This window comes from Arachis ipaensis, chromosome B2, assembly GCF_059453495.1.
Source record: "Arachis ipaensis isolate K30076 ecotype BB chromosome B2, ASM5945349v1, whole genome shotgun sequence".
Taxonomy (NCBI): Eukaryota; Viridiplantae; Streptophyta; class Magnoliopsida; order Fabales; family Fabaceae; genus Arachis; species Arachis ipaensis.
In genome coordinates, this window is record NC_142437.1 from 109,638,587 (window position 1) to 109,659,321 (window position 20,735).

Genomic DNA, 20,735 nt, shown 5'->3' on the forward strand with positions numbered 1-20,735 from the left:
CATGAGTAATTAGGCATATGTTTAATATGTATTTTATACAAGTAATTAGTTTAATCATTAATTTTTAATATACATGTAGCATGTTTATAACAATTTATGTTTTAACATACAAAATTTATACTATTTCTATATTAGCCCATTTGGGAAATTTTACAAATAACACATGGCACACTACTCTCAGTCCCAACAGACCAAAAAGTACAAGGATCATAGAGATCCGTTTTAAGAGAGCCTCATGCTAAAACTCACCCAAGAGGCCAAGATTACGTAGTGACATACGTGTTTGTCTCAGATTCAAGAGGCATGTTACGTAGATTCCTTTGATCTATCCAATCACACTTTAGAAACTAAGCTACTACTTTTCCTTTTCAGTGTTTGGACCACCAATAAATTGCTACCGACATTGCAATTGAGGATCTTGGGGTATGTTGGGTTGTGTGTGAGTGGGGTATGAAAAAAGAATAGTTTTTTTCTTGTTTATCACCTGCAGAAATATGTTGTGTTCATGGAATGGCCAAGTCATAACTCATAACTCATCATAACAGGGATACTCTTCTTTTTTTATTAGTACATGTACATATACTTTAATAGTAACATTTGCTTCAAGCCACATAATTGTGTTGTGGTGATATTTTGGTGGCTTCCACATTTATATGATCAACATCAATCATGATTTGTGGACTGGTGTCGAAGTAGATATTGTGTTTATATCACAAAAGTTGGAACTACTTTGTTTATATCCTAGCACATGGCATTAGATGGAAAAATACTCATATACTCTTAGGCGACACAAATATGAAGACAAATATAGGAAAAAAAAAGAAACAGATTTAGAACATTTTGACAGGGGATAAAGTATATATTACATCACAATAATTTTTATAATTATATAATAACAATCAAATTTAATAACATAACGAGAATAAATAATTGGGTAATGCTACCGTGCTGAAAGCAAATTTTTTCAGCATGTAAAAAACTGATGTGTTGTAATTGGATGATTGACGCGCATGAGTACTGTGGTTATACACAAAGACAATTTCTGTCACATAATCAAAAGAGTGTACGAAAGTGATTAGGTAAAATAGATTAATATTGCCATAATGCTTGTAATTATATTTATTGGACTTTTTGATGGGCTAGCCAAATTATTTTTATGTGTGGGCTAAGTTTTCGATGTTAATTTATAGAAAAAAAATTATTCGATTTATATTTTTATAATAATATAAAAACTAATTGCTTAAAAGATAATTGTATTTGCAATATATGAATAATGTGTAATGATAAAAAAAATTTATATTACAAATAAAGAAACGTAAGATTAATTTATTGTTGAATAATTCATTATTTATAAAGCAACGATTTTTTTTCCAAAAAAAATCATGATAAGGAATTTAAATAAGTATTTAAAATAAGTTTTTAAATGTATTTTATTTTAGTCAGAATTTTGAATTTAAATTTAGCCTAAATATTTTGTTGGTCCATGAAATAATTAAAAGTAGGTTTGGTCCAATAATAATAATAATAATAACAACAACAACAATAATATAGATAAAATCAAAGGTTTACTGTGTCCACCCACTTTAATATTTTAGAAAGTTTCGATAAAATTAAAAAAATAGTATTAACCTCCCAATTATTTTAATAATTATCCAACTTTTTCTCTTTTCTAAATTTTTGTCTAATTTAAATTTAAATCTCACTTTTTTCATATATTTCTTTCTTTACATTTTGATTTTCAAATTTTATATAAATTTACGTGCAAATATATTGGATCTTTGGAGATACATTGACAATGTAAAATATTTTACACTATCGTGCAATAATGTTTATTTTTTTATGATTATTCACATAATCAATACAAAATATAGTTATTTTTACTATATGATCTTACGTAATTAGATGTACGTATAAAATTATTTTACATTGACAGTGTATCAAATTAAATTATAAAAATATTCGTAAAAAACTTTTGATTAATTAAATATCATATTTTAAAACTTATTTTTCTATGATTTATGAATTAAACATTGTAAAAATTCCTTTACCTAGTCACTAAAATTAATTTTAAATACCTGTTTAAATTTCTTATAATGATGACTTACTTTAAAAATATATTTTTTGGTGTCGTAAATAATAAATAAAAAATAATAAAATATTATAAAATATATTTAAAAACTTATTTTAAATACCTATTTAAATTCCTTATCATAACTTTCTTTGAAAAAATATATATATCCTTGCTTTATAAATAATAAATTATTCGACAACAAATTAATCTCACGTTTTATTGTTTATAATATAAAAGCTTATATCATTGTACATTATTTATGTTATAAATACAAGGTTATTTTTCAAGGAATCAATTTTTGTATTATCATAAAAATGTCAATTGAACAAGTTTTTTTTCCCATAAATTCATATTGAAAAGTTAGCCCACACTTAAAAAAATAATTTGGCTAGCCCATCAAAAAGTCCAATATACATAATCACAAACATTAAGAAAATATTAATATATTCTATCTAATTACTCTCCTACATCCTTCTGACTGTGTGACAGAAATTATGTGTGTGTGACCATAGTACTCATACACGTTATTCATTCAATGACGACACATCAGTTCCTCTGAAAATTTTTACTTTCAGCACGGTAGCATTACCCTAAATAATTATCCTATTATGTACTACTATTAAATTTGTTCATTCCAAAAGTTGAGAGACAAAACTTGGTCATAATAAACAATTTTTTTATAATCTTTTATTCCATTTTTTATTTTTGGTTTCCTACGGTATACCTTTTATTCCATTTTATTCTCATAAAAATGTCAAATTTTCAAGTGTTAACCCTTCCCCCTCTCTCTCTCTAATTTTCCTATTTTTTTTTTAAAAAAAATCTGATTTATTAGTTAAGTTGATAATTTAGATGTGTTATATTCTTAATTTTGTAACTTAGTTTGAGTTAACGATCTATGATGAGGAATAGTGATAAAGAAGGTTGAGAGTTATTCAATGTTAAAAAAAAAAAAAAAAAGTAGATACAAACGACATTTTCAATTTTTTCTGTACCTGTATCTCTGGTGATATAAATCCAAACTAATCCTTAAAATATACTCACCATATAGGACTATAGAATCCACCCCTGCTTAGGGGGGCCCCAAATATTTCCTACCTTCAACCCTTCTCTTTTGCCTTTCTTCTCTTTCTGTCTCGTCCAAGCTTCCTTTATTCTGTCCAGCGCATTCTTAATAACAACAGTAGCTTTCAGAGGTCTGATAAATGGTGGTGAGAAAATTTCTTGGTTCCTCCATTTCCAAACCCACCAGCACACCACAAAATAGATATCCATACACTTGACAGTCTCTTAGCACATGGAGGATGGTCTCTTCTTGCCTTGGGCATGCATCACAATCTCTTCTGCCATGGGCTACTCGGTGATAGAAGGGCCAAAGGCCCAGATTAGCAAGTCTCTAAAGTGTACAATGATGATGGCTCCAGGAAAGCAGAACGGTTTTTGATTGCAAGAAAGTCATACTATAAAAGCAAGTACGAAAAATAACTAAATAAGAGTCATACTGTGGAATAAATAATAGTGGTCTGTCCCCAAAAACAGTGAACATATTTTGGGTTGACATTGGCTCAGTAACCAAGTCAATGAATCAAGAGCTTTGATGGCTCAAGCAATCAAACCAATAGGGAAACAAAGAGCTTTCCTGGCTCGTAATTAAGGCCTACTACACACAGTCATGATCTGATAACACACTGGTTTGTGCTGCATTTCTAAACATGTTATGCAATTATACATAATTGTAAAATTAAAACTTAATTGTTTAAATTACAAGTATTTTTCTATCAAAATCAATCTTGCACAAGTCAAGTAACGCCTCCCAAAGCTCTTCCTTTCTGAGTTTTCAAGTTGAACAATGACACGGACATGCCTATTCCTTTGATGAATACACCAATATTGATTCCAGGTTTATGAAGCATAGACACAGAATTGGTATATCTCGCTAGGTCGTTCATCAAGACATTCAAAATTTAGTAAACAGCTATTTTTCTAGGATACAATGACCAAATCATAGTCCAATAAAAGGTACATGAAATTAGCATGTTGACAAGCATACGTTGGCCACATTGAACAATTGAGATACCATTGTTAAACAAGATGGGTGGGTTAAAGAGAGGAGAAGCATACGTCACATCATTGGCTCCAAGGTACCATGGTTTTACCGTAGTAGCAAAGTGCATGTATAACTGGCTATGCACAATGCACATTACTTTGTGATTCACATGGCAGCAGAAAAGAAAGACCCAATATAACAAGGAACCAAAAAATCATCACAGGGAAGCCATGTTTAGAATATAGAAGGAATATTACACTATTTAGAAAGAGAAAGGCCAACACTCAAACAAGTAACTGCTCAGTTCCTAAATTTACAGAACCGTCCTTCATCAACTTTAAGCTCAAGCTGTTGAATCTCCCGCGTGAGTAATGCCTAGATGCTTTTCTCCAATCTGTTCCGGTTTTCATCATAGCCACAAATTCTTCATAGCTGATGCGTCCATCCTGTAATAATTCAATAATTTTAGAGGCTTTTTGTTGCGCAACCAAGTCTGTGTAAAAAGAACGTGATTGAATATTCACCTTGTCTGTGTCCACTTCCTGGAAAATATCATTTGCTACGTCTGCACAATCATCTGTCCCGTCTTCCATCAAAGCATTCCGTAACTCGTCTGGTTCAATATAACCATTCCCATCCTTGTCAAAGTAAGAGAAGGCCTTGCGAAGATGCTCATCATTAGCCATCCTTTTTAGATGGAGGGAAACTGCAACAAATTCTCCATAGTCAAGGGTTCCCTTCCCATTAGTATTTACCTGTTGAAAATCATGTGAAATGTCAAAAAAAGATGAATCATGATGGCATTATATGGAAATCAGTTGTACATGCATTTGATGTCCAAACAATATCTAGCTCATTAACAAGTTGCCCTACTCTGTCCAAAAAATTTCCTAAAATTCTCTCAAAAATGATTGTATTTTGTGCACAAAAGATCTACAAATCTCAACAAGGTTAAATAATAATAATAATAATAATAATAATAATAATAAATAAATAAATAAATAAATAAATAAATAAGTAAAAGTGTAATAGTAAGGTGTTGATCACACTCAAACAAAGCACTTGTTTATGATATAAAACCTAAATATCACATACTCAATCTAACTGGTTCGTAGCAATGTCCCATGCCCTTATACTGTGAGGGCATGCTAAACAGCAATGAACTTTTGTTTTTATTTTTCGGTTACAGGAATGACTTTTCTTTCCTTTTTCTTCTTGGGTGTTGGGGTGGGGGGTTACAGTAATTATTTTTTTTTTTAGTTAATATCTTATCATACACTCTGCGATGTTGCATGTGACAATTTTATCATAGTCAACAGTCAACACCATGGAGATTATACAAAAATTGGAAGTTGACTACACTTACAGCTTCAAGAAGCATCTGAATTTCAGACTCGGCAAGTTGAGATCCGAAATTTTGAAATCCAGCTTTTAGTTCTTCAATGGAAACAATACCATCGTTATCAGTATCCATCTTTTGGAAGATATCTTTGATGTCTTCAACTTCTTCATTGGACAAGAAATCAGCAATGACCTATTTCCAAATGTAAAACCTTAGCACTAGTGCACAATAAAACCACAAGCTAATGATATCAGCATATGAGGTGAACTAACCCTAAGGGCTTTTCTTTTGAATCTATTCATCATAGAAAACTGCTTAAGTCTTGATTTTACAGCATCCCCAAGAGGAATATTTGGAGCCTTCTTAGCATTTTGGATCCAAGGATGCTCTGCAAGACAAGAAAAGAAAAACACAATGAAACCCTAAACATACATTAAGAAAAATCACCCCAAGTATATTTAATACAAATCATTGATAAATAATTACATGTCAACATGAACAATTGATGAATAACTCTACATCTATATTGAAAATAACACAAAAGGGAAAAAGGCAAATGGTACAACTGATAAAACATACCAAGCACCTGTTTGGCAGTTAGTCGAAGTTTAGGGTCTGGTTCTAACATTTGCCTAACAAGACTTTTAGCACTTTCTGAAATACTCGGCCAAGGTTCTCGTTTGAAATCTATAAGCCCTCTGAGAATAGCCTGTGCAACCCCTTGTTCAGATTCTGCATTAAAATCAACCTCCAAGTTAGGAATAAAGTTTAAATGCGAGTTAATGAGAAATGAACCCATGTTTCAAAGGAATATGAGCATGTCCAAGCACTGATATGGATTAGAAAACACATGGTAAGAATGAATGCCATACATATTCATTCACCACGTAGAAGGGCAAGCAGAAATAATGCCATAAGAGAGGCTTAGGACTTAGTACCAGCCCAAAACGGGGGAACGCCACATAGTAAGATGTAGAGTATCACTCCTGCACTCCATATATCTATTTCTGGCCCATAGTTCCGCTTGAGCACCTCTGGAGCCATATAATATGGACTTCCAACAATTTCTGAGAATTTCTCACCTGGAAATTCACAGATTTACCCAAAAGGATATGTAAATATTGTGCCAGACATCATAAGCAATGACAGAAAACTGAAACATATGTTGAAACACAAAAAGGTAATGCAAAACAATGCACCTGGCATGAGCCAGTGCTTTTCTTTCAAATTATGGTAATAACATCAACAAACAGTACTATGGAACTGCAAAACAAAACTGCTACTAGATATCTGATTCTCCATGCTAAGGCTTTTTAACAGAAAACAAAATAGAATGGGTCTTTTGTTTGTTGATTTGCTCAATGCCATGGGAAAGTTAGAAGAAATCAAACTACTTTGGATGCTATCATAGACCATCTAAAACAACCTGCTTATAGACCACAATAATCTAAATTATACTTGCCAAGGATCGATGCATTTGGACTAAATCCTATGAACATATCCACATATCTCCATCTTTTGTTTCTTTTCTTTTTCATTTTCATTTTTCTTTTTTTCCTTCTCAAAATCTTTCAAAAGAAACATAACCTAACACAGTAATACCGTGACTGCAAAGCTTTATTTTCATTATGGGCTCAGACCAGGACCTAAGATGGACTCCACAAATTTAATTTTAGTGTAGGAAAAAAGTAAGGATTCCATTAACACAATGATGCTTGGAAGTTGGGAGTTAAAGATACAGAGGAGATTTTATGCCATTCAGATCACTAGGAATGAGTACTGGATGCCTGCACAGGATACATACCAGACCAGTTATATCAGTAGTGAATATCTTTGTACAAAAGAATCAGTGAAAGTTTGGTGTAATTTAACAAGTCCTGTACACCATTACACAGCAGATTATCCTTAGATCAGCTTACACATCACATCTATCCTTCTCTAGCATCCCTTCTACATTAAATAAACATCATAAATTATGCCAACCTTTTCATTAATGAAGGATACTTTGTCTAGACTTGTCCTTTGAATATATACCATGCAAGATTCTTTTTATCCAATAAACCATTTGAAGGTTTCCCCTTCCATTTTAAATTGTATATGGCCTCAATATATATATATATATATATATATATATATATATTGTGACAAAATTTCTGTCACAGTACATCTGCTAAATTTCATATCATTCAAGAATAATATACTCTATATGTATAATGTCCCAATAGAAGCATAAGTACTGAAAAAAAAGAGAAAGCACAACAATGTTCTGATGATGTAACATAAGAAGTTGGATCTCATTTTATTTTTAAGTCCTAGTAAAACCACACAGTAGGTAACACTAACAATTCAAAGTTTTGAACAGTGAACTGCGTATAAAATACCCTGATTCAATTGATGAGTTCACCAGCTCATTGAAAAAGTTAAGTACGGAAGCTCATTATAAAGTAGTCTATTTTGTTTCAATATTCCACTTTAGAAGAAGACTGACCCCCTTTGCCTTAAAATGTCATGGAGAAAGAAAACAACTGCAAAATTATTGCAGCCCATTAACTAAGGAACAAAAAATAAATCTAGCTATAAATACACCTACAAGTAATCAAGATCATCCCTTTCCAGAAAATTAAGCAGTTATTAGTTACATTTCTTCAAATTCAATATATTCAACGTACTCTAACATTTCAATCAATAATCATTCCTTAACAATTGGCCTACACATAAATCAGGAACCTTTTTGGCAACATTGAGAATTTCTTATTTGGGCTTATCAAATTAAGTACATCCAGCATCCTTCAAAAAAACAAAGGTAGAGCTTTCTATAACTTATAGATTTCCAATCTCTCATCGTTCACGTTTTTCAACTTCCCTAACACCAAAGGTACACTCCCTACAATCCACACTGAGATTCAATGAAACTAGCACTCCAGTGGAAGTGAAATCCGAGTCTATGACTCACGCAAACAATATAGTAACTCCACATTCAACTCCAACAAGAGATCATCCACCTAACTACCCCTTCAGTTCAACATTGCATGTAAAGTTTCGAACAACGACTAAGCCTTTCCAACATTGAATGTATCACGAAAATTCAACATATCTAATTAATAAAAAAATCATACCAAACCCACATTTCCAACCTGATTCATACCTGGCTTGAAGAATATGGAAAGCCCGAAATCAATAGCCTTGAGCGGCGAATTCTCCTTCTTATTAGCAAACAGGAAATTCTCCGGCTTCAGGTCCCTGTGAATCACACCATGCCTATGGCACAGCTGCACAACCTCCACGACGGTCCTTGCAACTGCGGCGGCAGCGCGCTCCGTGTAACGCCCCCTGGCCACGATCCTGTCAAAGAGTTCCCCACCCTCGCAGAGCTCCATTACAAGGTGCACGGCGTTGTCATCCTCGCACGCCTCACGAAGCGACACGATGCTGGAGCTCCGCGGCAGGTGGCGCATGATCGCCACCTCACGGCGGACGTCCTCGACGTCCACCGCCGTCCGCAACTTCCGCTTCGAGATGCTCTTGCAAGCAAGCAGCTCTCTCGATCCCCGGTCGATACAGAGGTACGTCACGCCGAACTCCCCACGCCCGAGCTCACGGTCCACCAGGTACTTCTCCTCAATGTTCTCCTTGGGAACGCCGGCGAGGACCGTGATCGGAGCATTTTTCTGTTTTCCGGCGGCGCTGGCTGCGGAGGTGTGTTTTCCTTTGGTGTGGTCGGAGAATGATGATTTCACGTCCTCGCGGGCGACGGCAGCTGGAGATCGGCAGCAGTTGCCCATTTTTTAAACTTCCGGCGTCGGCGAGGTGGTGGTTGCGGTTTTGGTGGTGGTGGTGGAGTTAGGGTTTTACATGAGAATGGAGAGAGGGAAACCCTAACCCTAAGATTAGATTAAGAGAGGGGTTTTGGGTTTCCGATTTCAGAAACAGTTGAGTTTGTAGAGACTAGAGAGAGAGAGAGAGTGTGTGTGTGTTTTTTGTGTTTCAGAGAGGAGAGAGAAAGTTTGAGTGAGAAACTGAGAACCGTTAACGGCTTCTTTGGCATGCTTTTTGTAGTAACAGTGAAGATTGAGAGTGAAAACTGAAAACTGAAAAATAAAGAAACAGAGTTGGCATAAAAAGTAAAAACAAATAATATATTCCAAAATCATTTTTATTTTGCTGGATTTTTTTCTGGAAAATAAGTTGAAGTTCAAAAACCTCAACTCGTTTTAGGTGTTGTGTATTTTTTTCTTGTTAATCAAAATCATATATATATTTTATTTTGAAGGTTGAAATGACAGTTTCAAGCTTTAGATATTCACGTTGCATGTTTTTTTTATTATTATTATTACATGTAAGGTTACTGGTTTAGTAGTTAGAGGTTTTATTTAATATTTGTAACTATAACCACCAAAAAGGTTATGTATACAATTGTAGGAGTTTGTTTTTAGTAAGAAATGTTTAGAAGGTGAAAATTTTTAATTGCAATGTATATGTATATATATTGTACGAACAAATATTATCATATCTATACATCTATACATTATTAAAAAAAGTATATTCTTCTACAAATTTTATTTCTAATTCTGACTCCTATATTTAATGATTATTGATTCAATAACTTATTAAGGGTTAAACATGTAATTTAGAGTTGTTAACTATTCCATTTGCTATAATTACTTCCAAAAATACCCGCTATATATTTTACTAATAAATCTCTATATCCAAGTCATAATTTTAATCAAGTTCGATAAAGTATTTTAAATTCACGAGCGCATGTTCACTGTCGTCGCTTCTTATCCTCCTCCTCTTCTGATGTTATGTCTTCTTCTTCTTTTTTTCTTTTTTCATTATCGTCAATTCGTCATCACCAACAACACCAATATTTTGCTAACATCTTCATTGGTTCTAATTTTCTCTGGTGCAATTATTAAATAATTTGATTTATTTCTTAGTTTATTTTAGATTCATTTGAATCTAAAAATGAATTCGATGTGTTTTTGTTGATGATTGAGTTTTTTTACTGCTTGTTTAAATATGAACTAATTTCGGTTCATTTGTGAAATAACTGAAGTTCACTTGATACTGCAGTTAAGTATTGACTAAATTTTTTATTCCTTAACAAATTTCAGTTCGTTTCTTAGTTTAATTTAGGTTCATTTTACTTCGTCTCATTTGAATTTGCTGGTTCATGTGTGGTTATTTAGTTAGTTGTTGTTCAAATATGAACTAATTTCGGTTCATTTGTGAATTAACTGAGATTTACTTAATGCTGCTGTTAAGTATTGAGTAGGCATGGCAAAACTCCCGGACGGGACGGGTACCCACGGGAATTTACCTGCCAGAGACCAGATATAGAGGACAGTTTTTACCCGCGGGGGGCATGGCAGGGACCCGTTTATTATACGGGACGAGGACGGGAATAGAGGTTCCCGCCCCGTGAAGACCCGTTTATTCCCTGTATATATGAAATTACTCAAATGCCCCTACCATATATATAAGAGAAAACCCAAAACAGCCCCTGACAATTACATCGAAAGACAACGAGGTCCTTGATAAAAAAAAACCCAACCCGACCCCTGACAATTACCTCGAAAGGACAACGAGGCCCCTGTGCCGAAAAAAAAAATCAATGTTATTTTTTTGGCACATGGGCTAATCAGTCCCAAAAAAAAAGACCAGGAGCCGGATTGAGTGTTTTTTTTTTTCTTGGGGACCTCGTTGTCCTTTCGAGGTAATTGTCAGGGGTCGGGTAGGGTATTCATTCTATATATAATGAATTGTTGAATGTTAAAGGCCTGCTAAACCCTAATACCTAATTTCATTCGGCGCTCCCAGCCTCCCACCTCCCTCGGCTCTCTCTTCTCAGCTCTCACAAAGCTCAACCTTCAACAAATAAGAAGCGTCGCCTCCCACCTCCCTCGGTTCTCCCACCTCCCACTCCCACCTTACCCTCTCCTCTCACTGGTGACCAACACCCAGTCGTCCGCCACCTCCTATCTGCCTGGCATCGCCGCCTGACCCAGCTGAAGAAGAAGCATCGCCGTCTTCATCCTCCTCACCGCCAGAGTTCTTCCTCGCCATCAGTGTTCTCCTCGTCATCAGAGCTCCTCCTCGCCGTTGGAATCCCCTCGCGTAGGGATGGCAACATGTACCCTACCCGCGGGTACCCAATCCGATCCCACCCGGTCGGGTAGGGTTGCCAAGCCGATCTGCAGCGGGTAGGGTAGGGTGCGAGTAGGGTTCTCATGTGGGTCGGGTAGGGTGGGGGTTGAGCCTCAACCCTACCCGACCAACCCGCATATTATATATGTATATGTTATATACTTATATAAAAATATATTTCAAGTGGATGTTGAACCAAAAACCTCTCACTAAATGCAAAAGATTTTTATTCATTAAAAGAAGACTATTAATTGATAATTTAATAATATTTTTTTACATAAAAATCAGTTCTATTTTGAATTATTATCAAGTTATATAATAATGTTGCATTTTTTTATAACCCGCGGGTAGGGTCAGGTACCCGCGGGTTAAGAGCGGTTAGTGTTAGGGTTGGAATATTTTCAACCTACGGATAGGGTAGGGTTGAGTTTATATAAAAATCTGAACCCGTGAGGAGGGATAGAGTTGGCTCCAAACCCTACCCTACCCTACCCATTACCACCCCTACCCGTCCAAAGCTTCCTCGCTGCCAGTTTTTCTCCTCGCTGCCGTCCAGAGCATCTTGCCGTCTAGAGCTTCTTCTCGTTTACTTCAGCTTTGCAATAGCTACAATCTCACAATAATTTGAGTATGTACTTGAGTTACCTTTCCTTTATTATGATATGCGGTGTTTGCTTTTGGTGAATTTTCTGCAAATAGAATTAAAAAAATATCCCTAATAACTAATATTGTTTAGTTTAAAGAAATGCTTGTGATACTTGTTATATTTGTTGTTCTTCTTAATTCATTTTGACTGTGTATTCCAGTAGATATTTTTGTCCTTTAGTTTTTTTATTTTTTTTTCAAATTTTTTTAATTTTTAAAAATTTGTGAATATTCGTAGAGACCCCAGGCCCCCGTGGCGAGGTCCCCGTTACCATCGTGGGGACAGGGCGGGGACGGAAACTGAATATGGAGGCGGGGGACGGGGGTGGGGGCATGTGCCCGCCCCGTGGGTATCCGTTGCTATGCCTAGTATTGACCAAATCTTTTATTGTTTAAGAAATTTTGGTTCATTTCTTAGTTTAATTTAGGTTCATTTAGTTTTGTTTCGCTTGAATTTGCTGAATTTGTTCATGTATGGTTGTTTAGTTAGTTTTTGTTCAAATTTGAACTAATTAAAGTTTATTCATGAATTAACTGAGGTTCAATTTATGCTGCTATTAAATATTGACCAAATTTTTTATTCCTTAAGAAATTTCGGTTCATTTCTTAGTTTAATTTAGGTTCATTTGGTTTCGTTTCGCTTAAATTTGCTGAACTTGTTCATGTGTAATTGTTTAGTTAATTTTTGTTCAAATTTGAACTAATTTCAGTTTATTTATGAATTAACTGAGGTTCAGTTAATGCTGCTGTTAAGTATTGACCAAATTTTTTATTGTTTAAGAAATTTCAGTTCATTTCTTAATTTAATTTAAATTCATTTAATTTTGTTTCACTTGAATTTTTTGTCGTCATCTTCTGTTTCTCTTCTTCTTTTTCATCTTTTCTTTCTTTATTTTCTCCTTATTTCATTTTCTAAAAATTTTTCTTGATTTACTCTCTTGAAAGGAATAAAATCAAGAAAAAGAAACGTAAAAAAAAAAAGAACAAAAAAAACACAAAAAAAAAGTAAAAAAAAAAAACACAAAAATATTTACGTAATTAAAATGTATATTCATACTCTACTAATAAAATTAATTTTTATTGAATCTAAACCAATTTAATTAGACTTTATTATCAAAAAAATTTAAATGTATAACAGAGTCGTTCTTAAAAGTTTAGCCACCTTCCTGCGTTTGCATGGTATTACACTATTACTCATCCTATGGTGAGGCTATCACATTTTATAACTTTGAAATGACTAGGGGTAAAACTGTCTTTCGAAAATGTTGTTGAGGAGAGTTTTGTCGGCTAATAAGATTGCAGAGTCGAAACCGACGGAGGGTGATGGGAACAATGGAAACCGGGTGGGAAAGTTTGTTGCATCTATTTCTTGCCTTTTGCCTGTTCTTCTTCTCTCCAAAACCAATAATAAAGGCTCTGGGATTAATTTGCTTCACCGTAAAATTTTAATTTCGCACTTTTTTCTCCTTTAAAAGTTGGACTCATCAGTTTATCAACATAGATTCTCATTTTGGCCATTAAAAACATTATTTGGCCGTTCATTTATCTTTAAGTATAATTAATAAATACAAAAAAGTTATATAACACAAAAATTTACTTGTTAAATTAGTTATCATATATTTGTATATAAATATATATTATTTAATTTATTTTTAATATATATTTTATATTTTAATATTATAAAAATAGTTAATCTTATAACTAATTTTGTGTATATTTAGCATAATTATAATAAGGTGAAAATTCAGTCACCAAAAAAAAAAAATAATAATAATAAGGTGAAAATTCAGGTGAAGTCGACTTCACGTGAAGTTGATATCTGAGAGTCGTTAGATAAAAATTTAGTCAAATCAGTCAAATCATCTAACGACTTTCAGATATCAACTTTACGTAAAGTCGACTGCACCTGAGTTTCCACCTTATAATAAATATGTTTAGTTACTCTATTAATCTTTATAGTTTTATCGAATTTTTAATTAAATTTTTATGTTTTTTTTTTTTAATTGAATCCTTATATCATATCAGATTTTATAATTAAATTTTTAACATGACAAAAAAAATTAGAATTAATAGAATATTTCATTAAACAAAACGAATTTAACAAAATATTCTATTTTATTTAATAAAATATTTCGTTGATTCTAATATTTGTACTACAATAGAAACTTAATTATAAAATTTGATATAGTAAAAAGATTAAATTAAAAAATATATAAACACTTAATTAAAAATTTGATAAATTAAAATTATAAAAAGCAATGGAATAACTAAACCAAATTTCGAAGTTTCCTTTCCCCAAATAAAATTTAAATAACACCCACTCTTTATGGTTAAAATCTAATAGATTTTCATGAACCAAAGGTAGTAATTAAATACTTATGAATATATTTTAACTTAATACAATGATACGTAAGAAGAATACTTTTTTACTGCTGTTGGGAATCTATATTCACTATGTACCGATTAGGACCTAATGAAAAAGCCTTAAGATTAAAGATAAATTTGAAAGGGTTTGATGCTTATTTGGATAATGCATGCTTGTTTTGTATTTGTGGTAGCTATGATTATAATGTTATAGTGGTTATGAAATTTTGAGAACAGGTAATATGTTAGGGGTGGTAAATAAGCCTAAATTTGTCGGGTCGGTCTGTGTAATCTGTTAAAAAAGGTGAGCGGGGCTGGAAAATTGGGACTACCAAAGAATAAAGTTTTGCCTAACCTGCACCGCCTAAACCGCGGGTTTTGGCGGGGCGGGGAGGGGCAGACTTTCCCGCCGGGCTTAGTTTTTTTGGCAAGGGAGTATTTTTACAATTTTTTAGTTAAAATCTAATTTCTCTTAACCTAACTTACAAGAGTATGAAGATGAAAGTTGAGTGTTTTGGATTATGTTTATATTGCTTTGGAGACAATATTTATAATTATGTTTTAGATTATGTTTATTTTGCTTTTTGGAGACAATATTTATAATTATGTTTTGGTTAAAAACTTGGTTTATAATTATGTTTATTAGATATTTATAATTAAAAAAATTTTAATCTTTGTGAATATAAAAAATATTATTCTTTTAAGCTTTTAGAAATTATAAATTTATTAATATAATTGTGAAATTATATATATTATTTAGTAGTTAATAGTAAAAAAAAAAAAAAACTTTGGTGGACTTAGCCCGTCAGCCCACCAAACTGCAGTTAGACGGAACGCAATGAAATTGTAGGACCACCTCACTAAATAGGGTGAGACGGACCAACCCATTAAAGAACGGACTTCTGGCGGGGCGAAGCGAGGCGGGATGAACTTCCCCGCTTGCCACCCTTAATATGCATGTTATACTTTGTGTCCATTTCACATCTCTCTCAGTTAATTTGAAGCCTATGTATGATGATCAAGATCAGGTGAAGAAAGCGGTGTAGCATCATGCAAGAAAAGAGAGAGTAGAAGTAACCGAAAAGAGTGGGAGAAAACAAGATCAGAAGGTGTCATGTGCTGTCTCTTTTAATTGACAAAGATATGAAATAATCAAAGGGGGCCTTAGCTTCTTCCAATCTGTCATCTTTTTTGTTTTTGTTTTTGTCTAAGGACTTATATGGGAATGGGGTCTAATCAATGGGGGGCACAATACCAACTCCCTTTTTCCTACTCCATTTTCTTCATCTCATTGCTTCTATAGTTCTATTCGTATGAGTGCTTGTTTTGGAAGCACCACATACATAATAATTATCACTCTGCCTTAGTTTTTTTCTTTTTAAAAGTTGTTATTAGTATCTAAATTTATTATAAAAAATTTTACTAATTTAATTTTAAGATTTATGGTTATATTTTCTATTTTTGATATGAGAAGTCGTTCGAAATATAATTTATCTGAAAGAAGTTAATTTATTTTTTTATGAGAGATATATTTCGGCCTAAAAATATGAAGAATGTGGATACCTGCAAAAGATATTTTAATGCTTAAATTACTGAAAGATTCAATAATCATTTTCTTCAATAATATCGTCTTCTTTGTTTTTTCTAGATATACTTTTGTTGGGTACAAAAAATAAATTTTCTAAATAACAAAAGTATTTACTCCTCTATTAAAATTGAAGCAGGGAGAAGAATTCAGATGGGAAGAGAAACACCAGATGGATTTTGACCAAATAAAACAATATTTAATTTCACCACACCAATCTTGACACCAGTCAAACAAGGACGACCACTTAAATTATATATTGCTGCATCAGATTCAACTTTAGCGAGCTTGTTGGCCCAAGAAGATAAAGATGGGAACGAAAAAGTAGTTTACTATCTAAGTCGATTGATGACTGATGTAGAAACTAGATATAGTGCAATTGAAAAACTTTGTTTAGCTATTTATTTCTCTTATACTAAACTTAAAAGTTTTTTAATTGGAAAGAATATTTATATTGTGTCGAAATTTGATGTCATTAAATATATGCTTTCTTATCTAATCTTGAGAGGAAGAATTGGTAAGTGGATGTTAGGGTTAATCGAATATTCTCTGTTTTACGTTCCAGCCAAGGATGTCAAAGGACAAGTGATCGCTGATTTCTTAGCAGATCATCCCTGTGTTAAGATTCATGAGCAACTCGAAATTGGGTATCTTAAGCTCAAACCTTGGAAGTTGTTTTTTGATGGGTCGAAACATCAAAATAGGGTTGGAGTTGGAATAGTTTTAATCACTCTTGACAATATTCCGACCACATTTATATTTCGACTAGAATCGGGGCTATCAAATAATGAAGCAAAATGTGAGGCTTTAATCATTGGCCTGAAACTCTTAATTGAGAAAGGAGCTAGAACAGTCGGAATACTGGAGGATTCACGATTAGTGATTTAACAATTGGCTAGAAACTACTGAGTTTAGTAATTAATGATGATATAATTCCAGGTGATGAATGCCGATTTGTCGAAAATAGCATGATTAAGGAGGGGTTATTTAAAAGGTCTGATGAGATCACCAAAGATCATCTTCGACAATTGCATATTAAGGCAACACTTGAGGGGTTGGTGATTAATCAAATCTTGGTCGATGGAGGAATAACAATTAATTTGTTACCTAAAAGTATGCTCTTGTTATTCCAAAAAATAGTCGAGGATTTGATTAAGACAAATTTGGCTGTGATTGGATTTAATGGTAAGTCAACAACCGTCCTGGGAATGATCCCACTCAAGATTAAAGTCGAAAGTGTTGAACGACCAACAGTGTTTATAGTGGTACCTACCAAGGCAACTTTCAATATGCTTTTGGAAAAAGATTGGATCTATGGTGTAGGGACAATTCCCTCAACTTTGCATAAAAAATTGCTGCTATAGGATGAGGATGGAAGGATCGAAGAAATTGAAGCTGATGATAGCCTCTGCTATGTCGAACAAATGAATGTCAGTTTCAAAGAATATCATACCAGTGTTTGACTACTGGATATTGATATGAGCACCTTTGACCCTACTCTTATCAAAAATTGTTATGTTGGAACCCTGGTATGAAATTCGTCCCTAAGGCTAAGGAAGACTTGGCCATTATATCCACATAAATGGATATATCGAGTCATTCTGCTCGACTCTCAGCCTACATGGCTGAGAAGAAGGAGTACACAGAAAAATGTGCACTAGGTTATATATATAACCTTGACCCCTTAGGGTTTGAAAGGTCCGATTTAAGTTCTAGAGATTTGCATAGTAAAAAGGTAAAAGTGCAAGATCCTCTCGACGAAGTTGAGATTAGTGGAAAAGGGCGAGTGACTTATATTAGTTGATGCTTAGATCCTGAATTCAAGGAAGACTTGGTTGAGGTCTTGAAGAAATACCAAGATTGCTTTGCTTGGCAGTATGAAGAGATGCTTAGTTTGGATAGATCTTTAGTCGAATATAAGCTCCCGCTTATTGATAATGCTCAATCAATTAAGCAAGCTTCTAGACGTTTTGATCCTGAAATTATGGTGAAGATCAAGGAGGAGGTCGAAGATTTATTAAAGGCTGGTTTCATCCGAATAGCCAATTATGTCGAATGGATTGCTAATATTGTTCCTGTTATTAAGAAAAATGGAAAATTAAGAGTGTGTATTGATTTCAGGAATTTGAATAAAACTATGCCAAAAGATGAAATATCACATGCTAATTGCAGAGATGTTGATCGACTCCGCCGTAGGAAGCAAACTTCTGAGCTTCATGGATGGATATTCAGGATATAATCAAATATTCATATCCTAGGAAGACATGTTGAAAACAGCTTTCAATGCCATGTAGCTATTGGCATTTATGAGTGGCCATCTGGACTTAAAAATGCTAGAGCAACTTACGAGAGAGCCATGAACTCAATCTTCCATGATTTTATTAGTAAGTTTATGGAGATTTATATTGATGATGTGGTAGTTAAGTCAGAGTCAAAACAAGCTCATTTATGTAATCTAGAAATGGCTTTTAAATAAATGAGACATTATCGACTCAAGATGAACCCATTGAAATGTGTTTTTGGTGTATCTACAGAAAATTTTCTGGGATTCATTGTGGAGAAAAAGGGAGTAGTTGTTGACACCAACAAATGCTAAGCAATTTTCAATTCCTCCCCTCTTAGAAATAAGAAAGAACTCCAGTCTTTCTTGGGCAAAGTCAATTTTCTTCGATGCTTCATTTTAAATTTGTCTGGAAAAACGAAAGTATTTACTCCTCTATTGAAATTGAAGCAGGGAGAAGAATTCATATGGAAAGAGGAGCACGAGAAGGATTTCGACCAAATAAAGCAATATTTAACTTCACCACACCAATCTTGACACCAGTTAAACAAGGACGACCACTTAAATTATATATTGATGCGTCAGATTCAACTTTAAGGGCATGCTGGCCCAGGAAGATATGGATGGAAATAAAAAAGTAGTTTTCTATCTGAGTCGAATGTTGACTAATGTAGAAACTAGATATAGTGCAGTCGAAAAACTTTGTTTAGCACTTTATTTCTCTTGTACTAAACTTAAAAGTTATTAAATTCGAAAGAATATTTATGTTGTGTCAAAATTTGATGTCATTAAATATATGCTTTCTTATCCAATCTTGAGAGGAAGAATCGGTAAGTGGATGTTAGAGTTAATCGAATATTCTCTATTTTGCGTTCCAGCTAGGGATGTCAAAGGACAAGTAATCGCTGATTTCTTAGCAGATCATCCATGTGTTAAGATTCATGAGCAACTCAAAATTGGGTATCTTGAGCTCAAACCTTGGAAGTTATTTTTTGATGGGTCGAAACATCAAAATGGGGTTGGAGTCGGAATAGTTTTGATCACCCCTAACAATATTCCGATCAAATTTATGTTTCGACTAGAGTCAGGGCTATCAAATAATGAAGCAAAATATGAAGCTTTAATCATTGGCCTGGAACTCTTAATTGAGAAAGGAGCTAGAACAGTCGAAATGTTGGGGGATTCACAATTTGTGATTTAACAATCAGCTAGAAACTACAGAGTAATTAGTCAGAATCTAGCTAAGTATTTTATGGTAGCCGTTAGACTCTTGGCTGAGTTTGATTTAGTTTCGGTTAAACACATATTTAGAGAGTCGAATCAGGATGCTAATGAGTTAGCTCAAATGGCTCCTAGCTATAAAATATCTCCAAACTTGGTCAAGGAGTTTAACGAAATTGAAACTAATTTAACTCCTTTATAAATAAGAGGGGTTTGTTATGCAAACACATTAGATTCAAATGATTGGAGATATAAAATCATTGACTTCCTTCAAAATCCCAGCCAAAGAGTAGATTGAAAAACCAAATATTCTACGTTGAGCTTTGTACTGGAGGGAGGTGATCTTTTTAAAAAAAGTGCCGATGGTTCTTTATTCCAATGTTTGACTATGCAAAACGCATATTTGGCTATGGTCGAGCTGCATGAAGGAATTTGTGGTGCTCATCAAGCAGGTAAAAAATTACATTGGACCTTGCGTCGACAAGAACTGTATTGGCCTTCAATGATGAAGGATTGTATTAACTTTGCTCGAAATTGTGATCAATATCAAAGAAATGCACCAATCCAAAGAGTCCATGCGGTAGATTTGCATACTATAATTTAGAGAATGAGCCTTAGATTTAATAGGAATGATTCATCCCCCTTCAACTAAAGGGCATAAATTCATTCTGGTCGCGGTCGATTACTTCACCAAATGGGTGGAATCTGTACCCATAAAAGAAGTTACACAAGCCAAAAAATTGATTTTGTTGAAGAATCGATTATTTATAGGTTTGGTATCCCTCAAACTACCTCTACAAACCAAGAAATTATGTTCACAGATCGATAGGTCAAAGGATATACAGAGTCAAGAGGAATTAAATTGATACATTTGACCCCGTATTATGCACAAGAAAATGGCCAAGTCGAAGCTATTAATAAAACTTTAATTAGTTTGATTAAGAAGCACATTGAAAAATAGCCTCGAAATTGGCATAATACAATGAGTCAGGTGTTATGGGCTTATAGGTGTTTCCCTAGAGAAGCTATAGG

At 33.7% G+C, this 20,735-nt stretch overlaps 1 protein-coding gene across 1 annotated transcript; it reads right to left on the reverse strand.

Annotated features, from left to right (window-relative positions):
* Nucleotides 1–4,008: 4,008 nt before the first annotated feature.
* Nucleotides 4,009–9,684, reverse strand: CPK13 (calcium-dependent protein kinase 13). The gene is made up of 7 exons (XM_016328461.3): nucleotides 8,606–9,684; nucleotides 6,399–6,542; nucleotides 6,040–6,192; nucleotides 5,733–5,848; nucleotides 5,485–5,652; nucleotides 4,643–4,873; nucleotides 4,009–4,564 (listed from the first exon to the last, which is right to left on the reverse strand). Exons 1-7 carry the CDS (start codon nucleotides 9,240–9,242, stop codon nucleotides 4,403–4,405), a joined length of 1,611 nt encoding a protein of 536 aa, XP_016183947.1. The 5' UTR covers nucleotides 9,243–9,684; the 3' UTR covers nucleotides 4,009–4,402.
* Nucleotides 9,685–20,735: the final 11,051 nt, after the last annotated feature.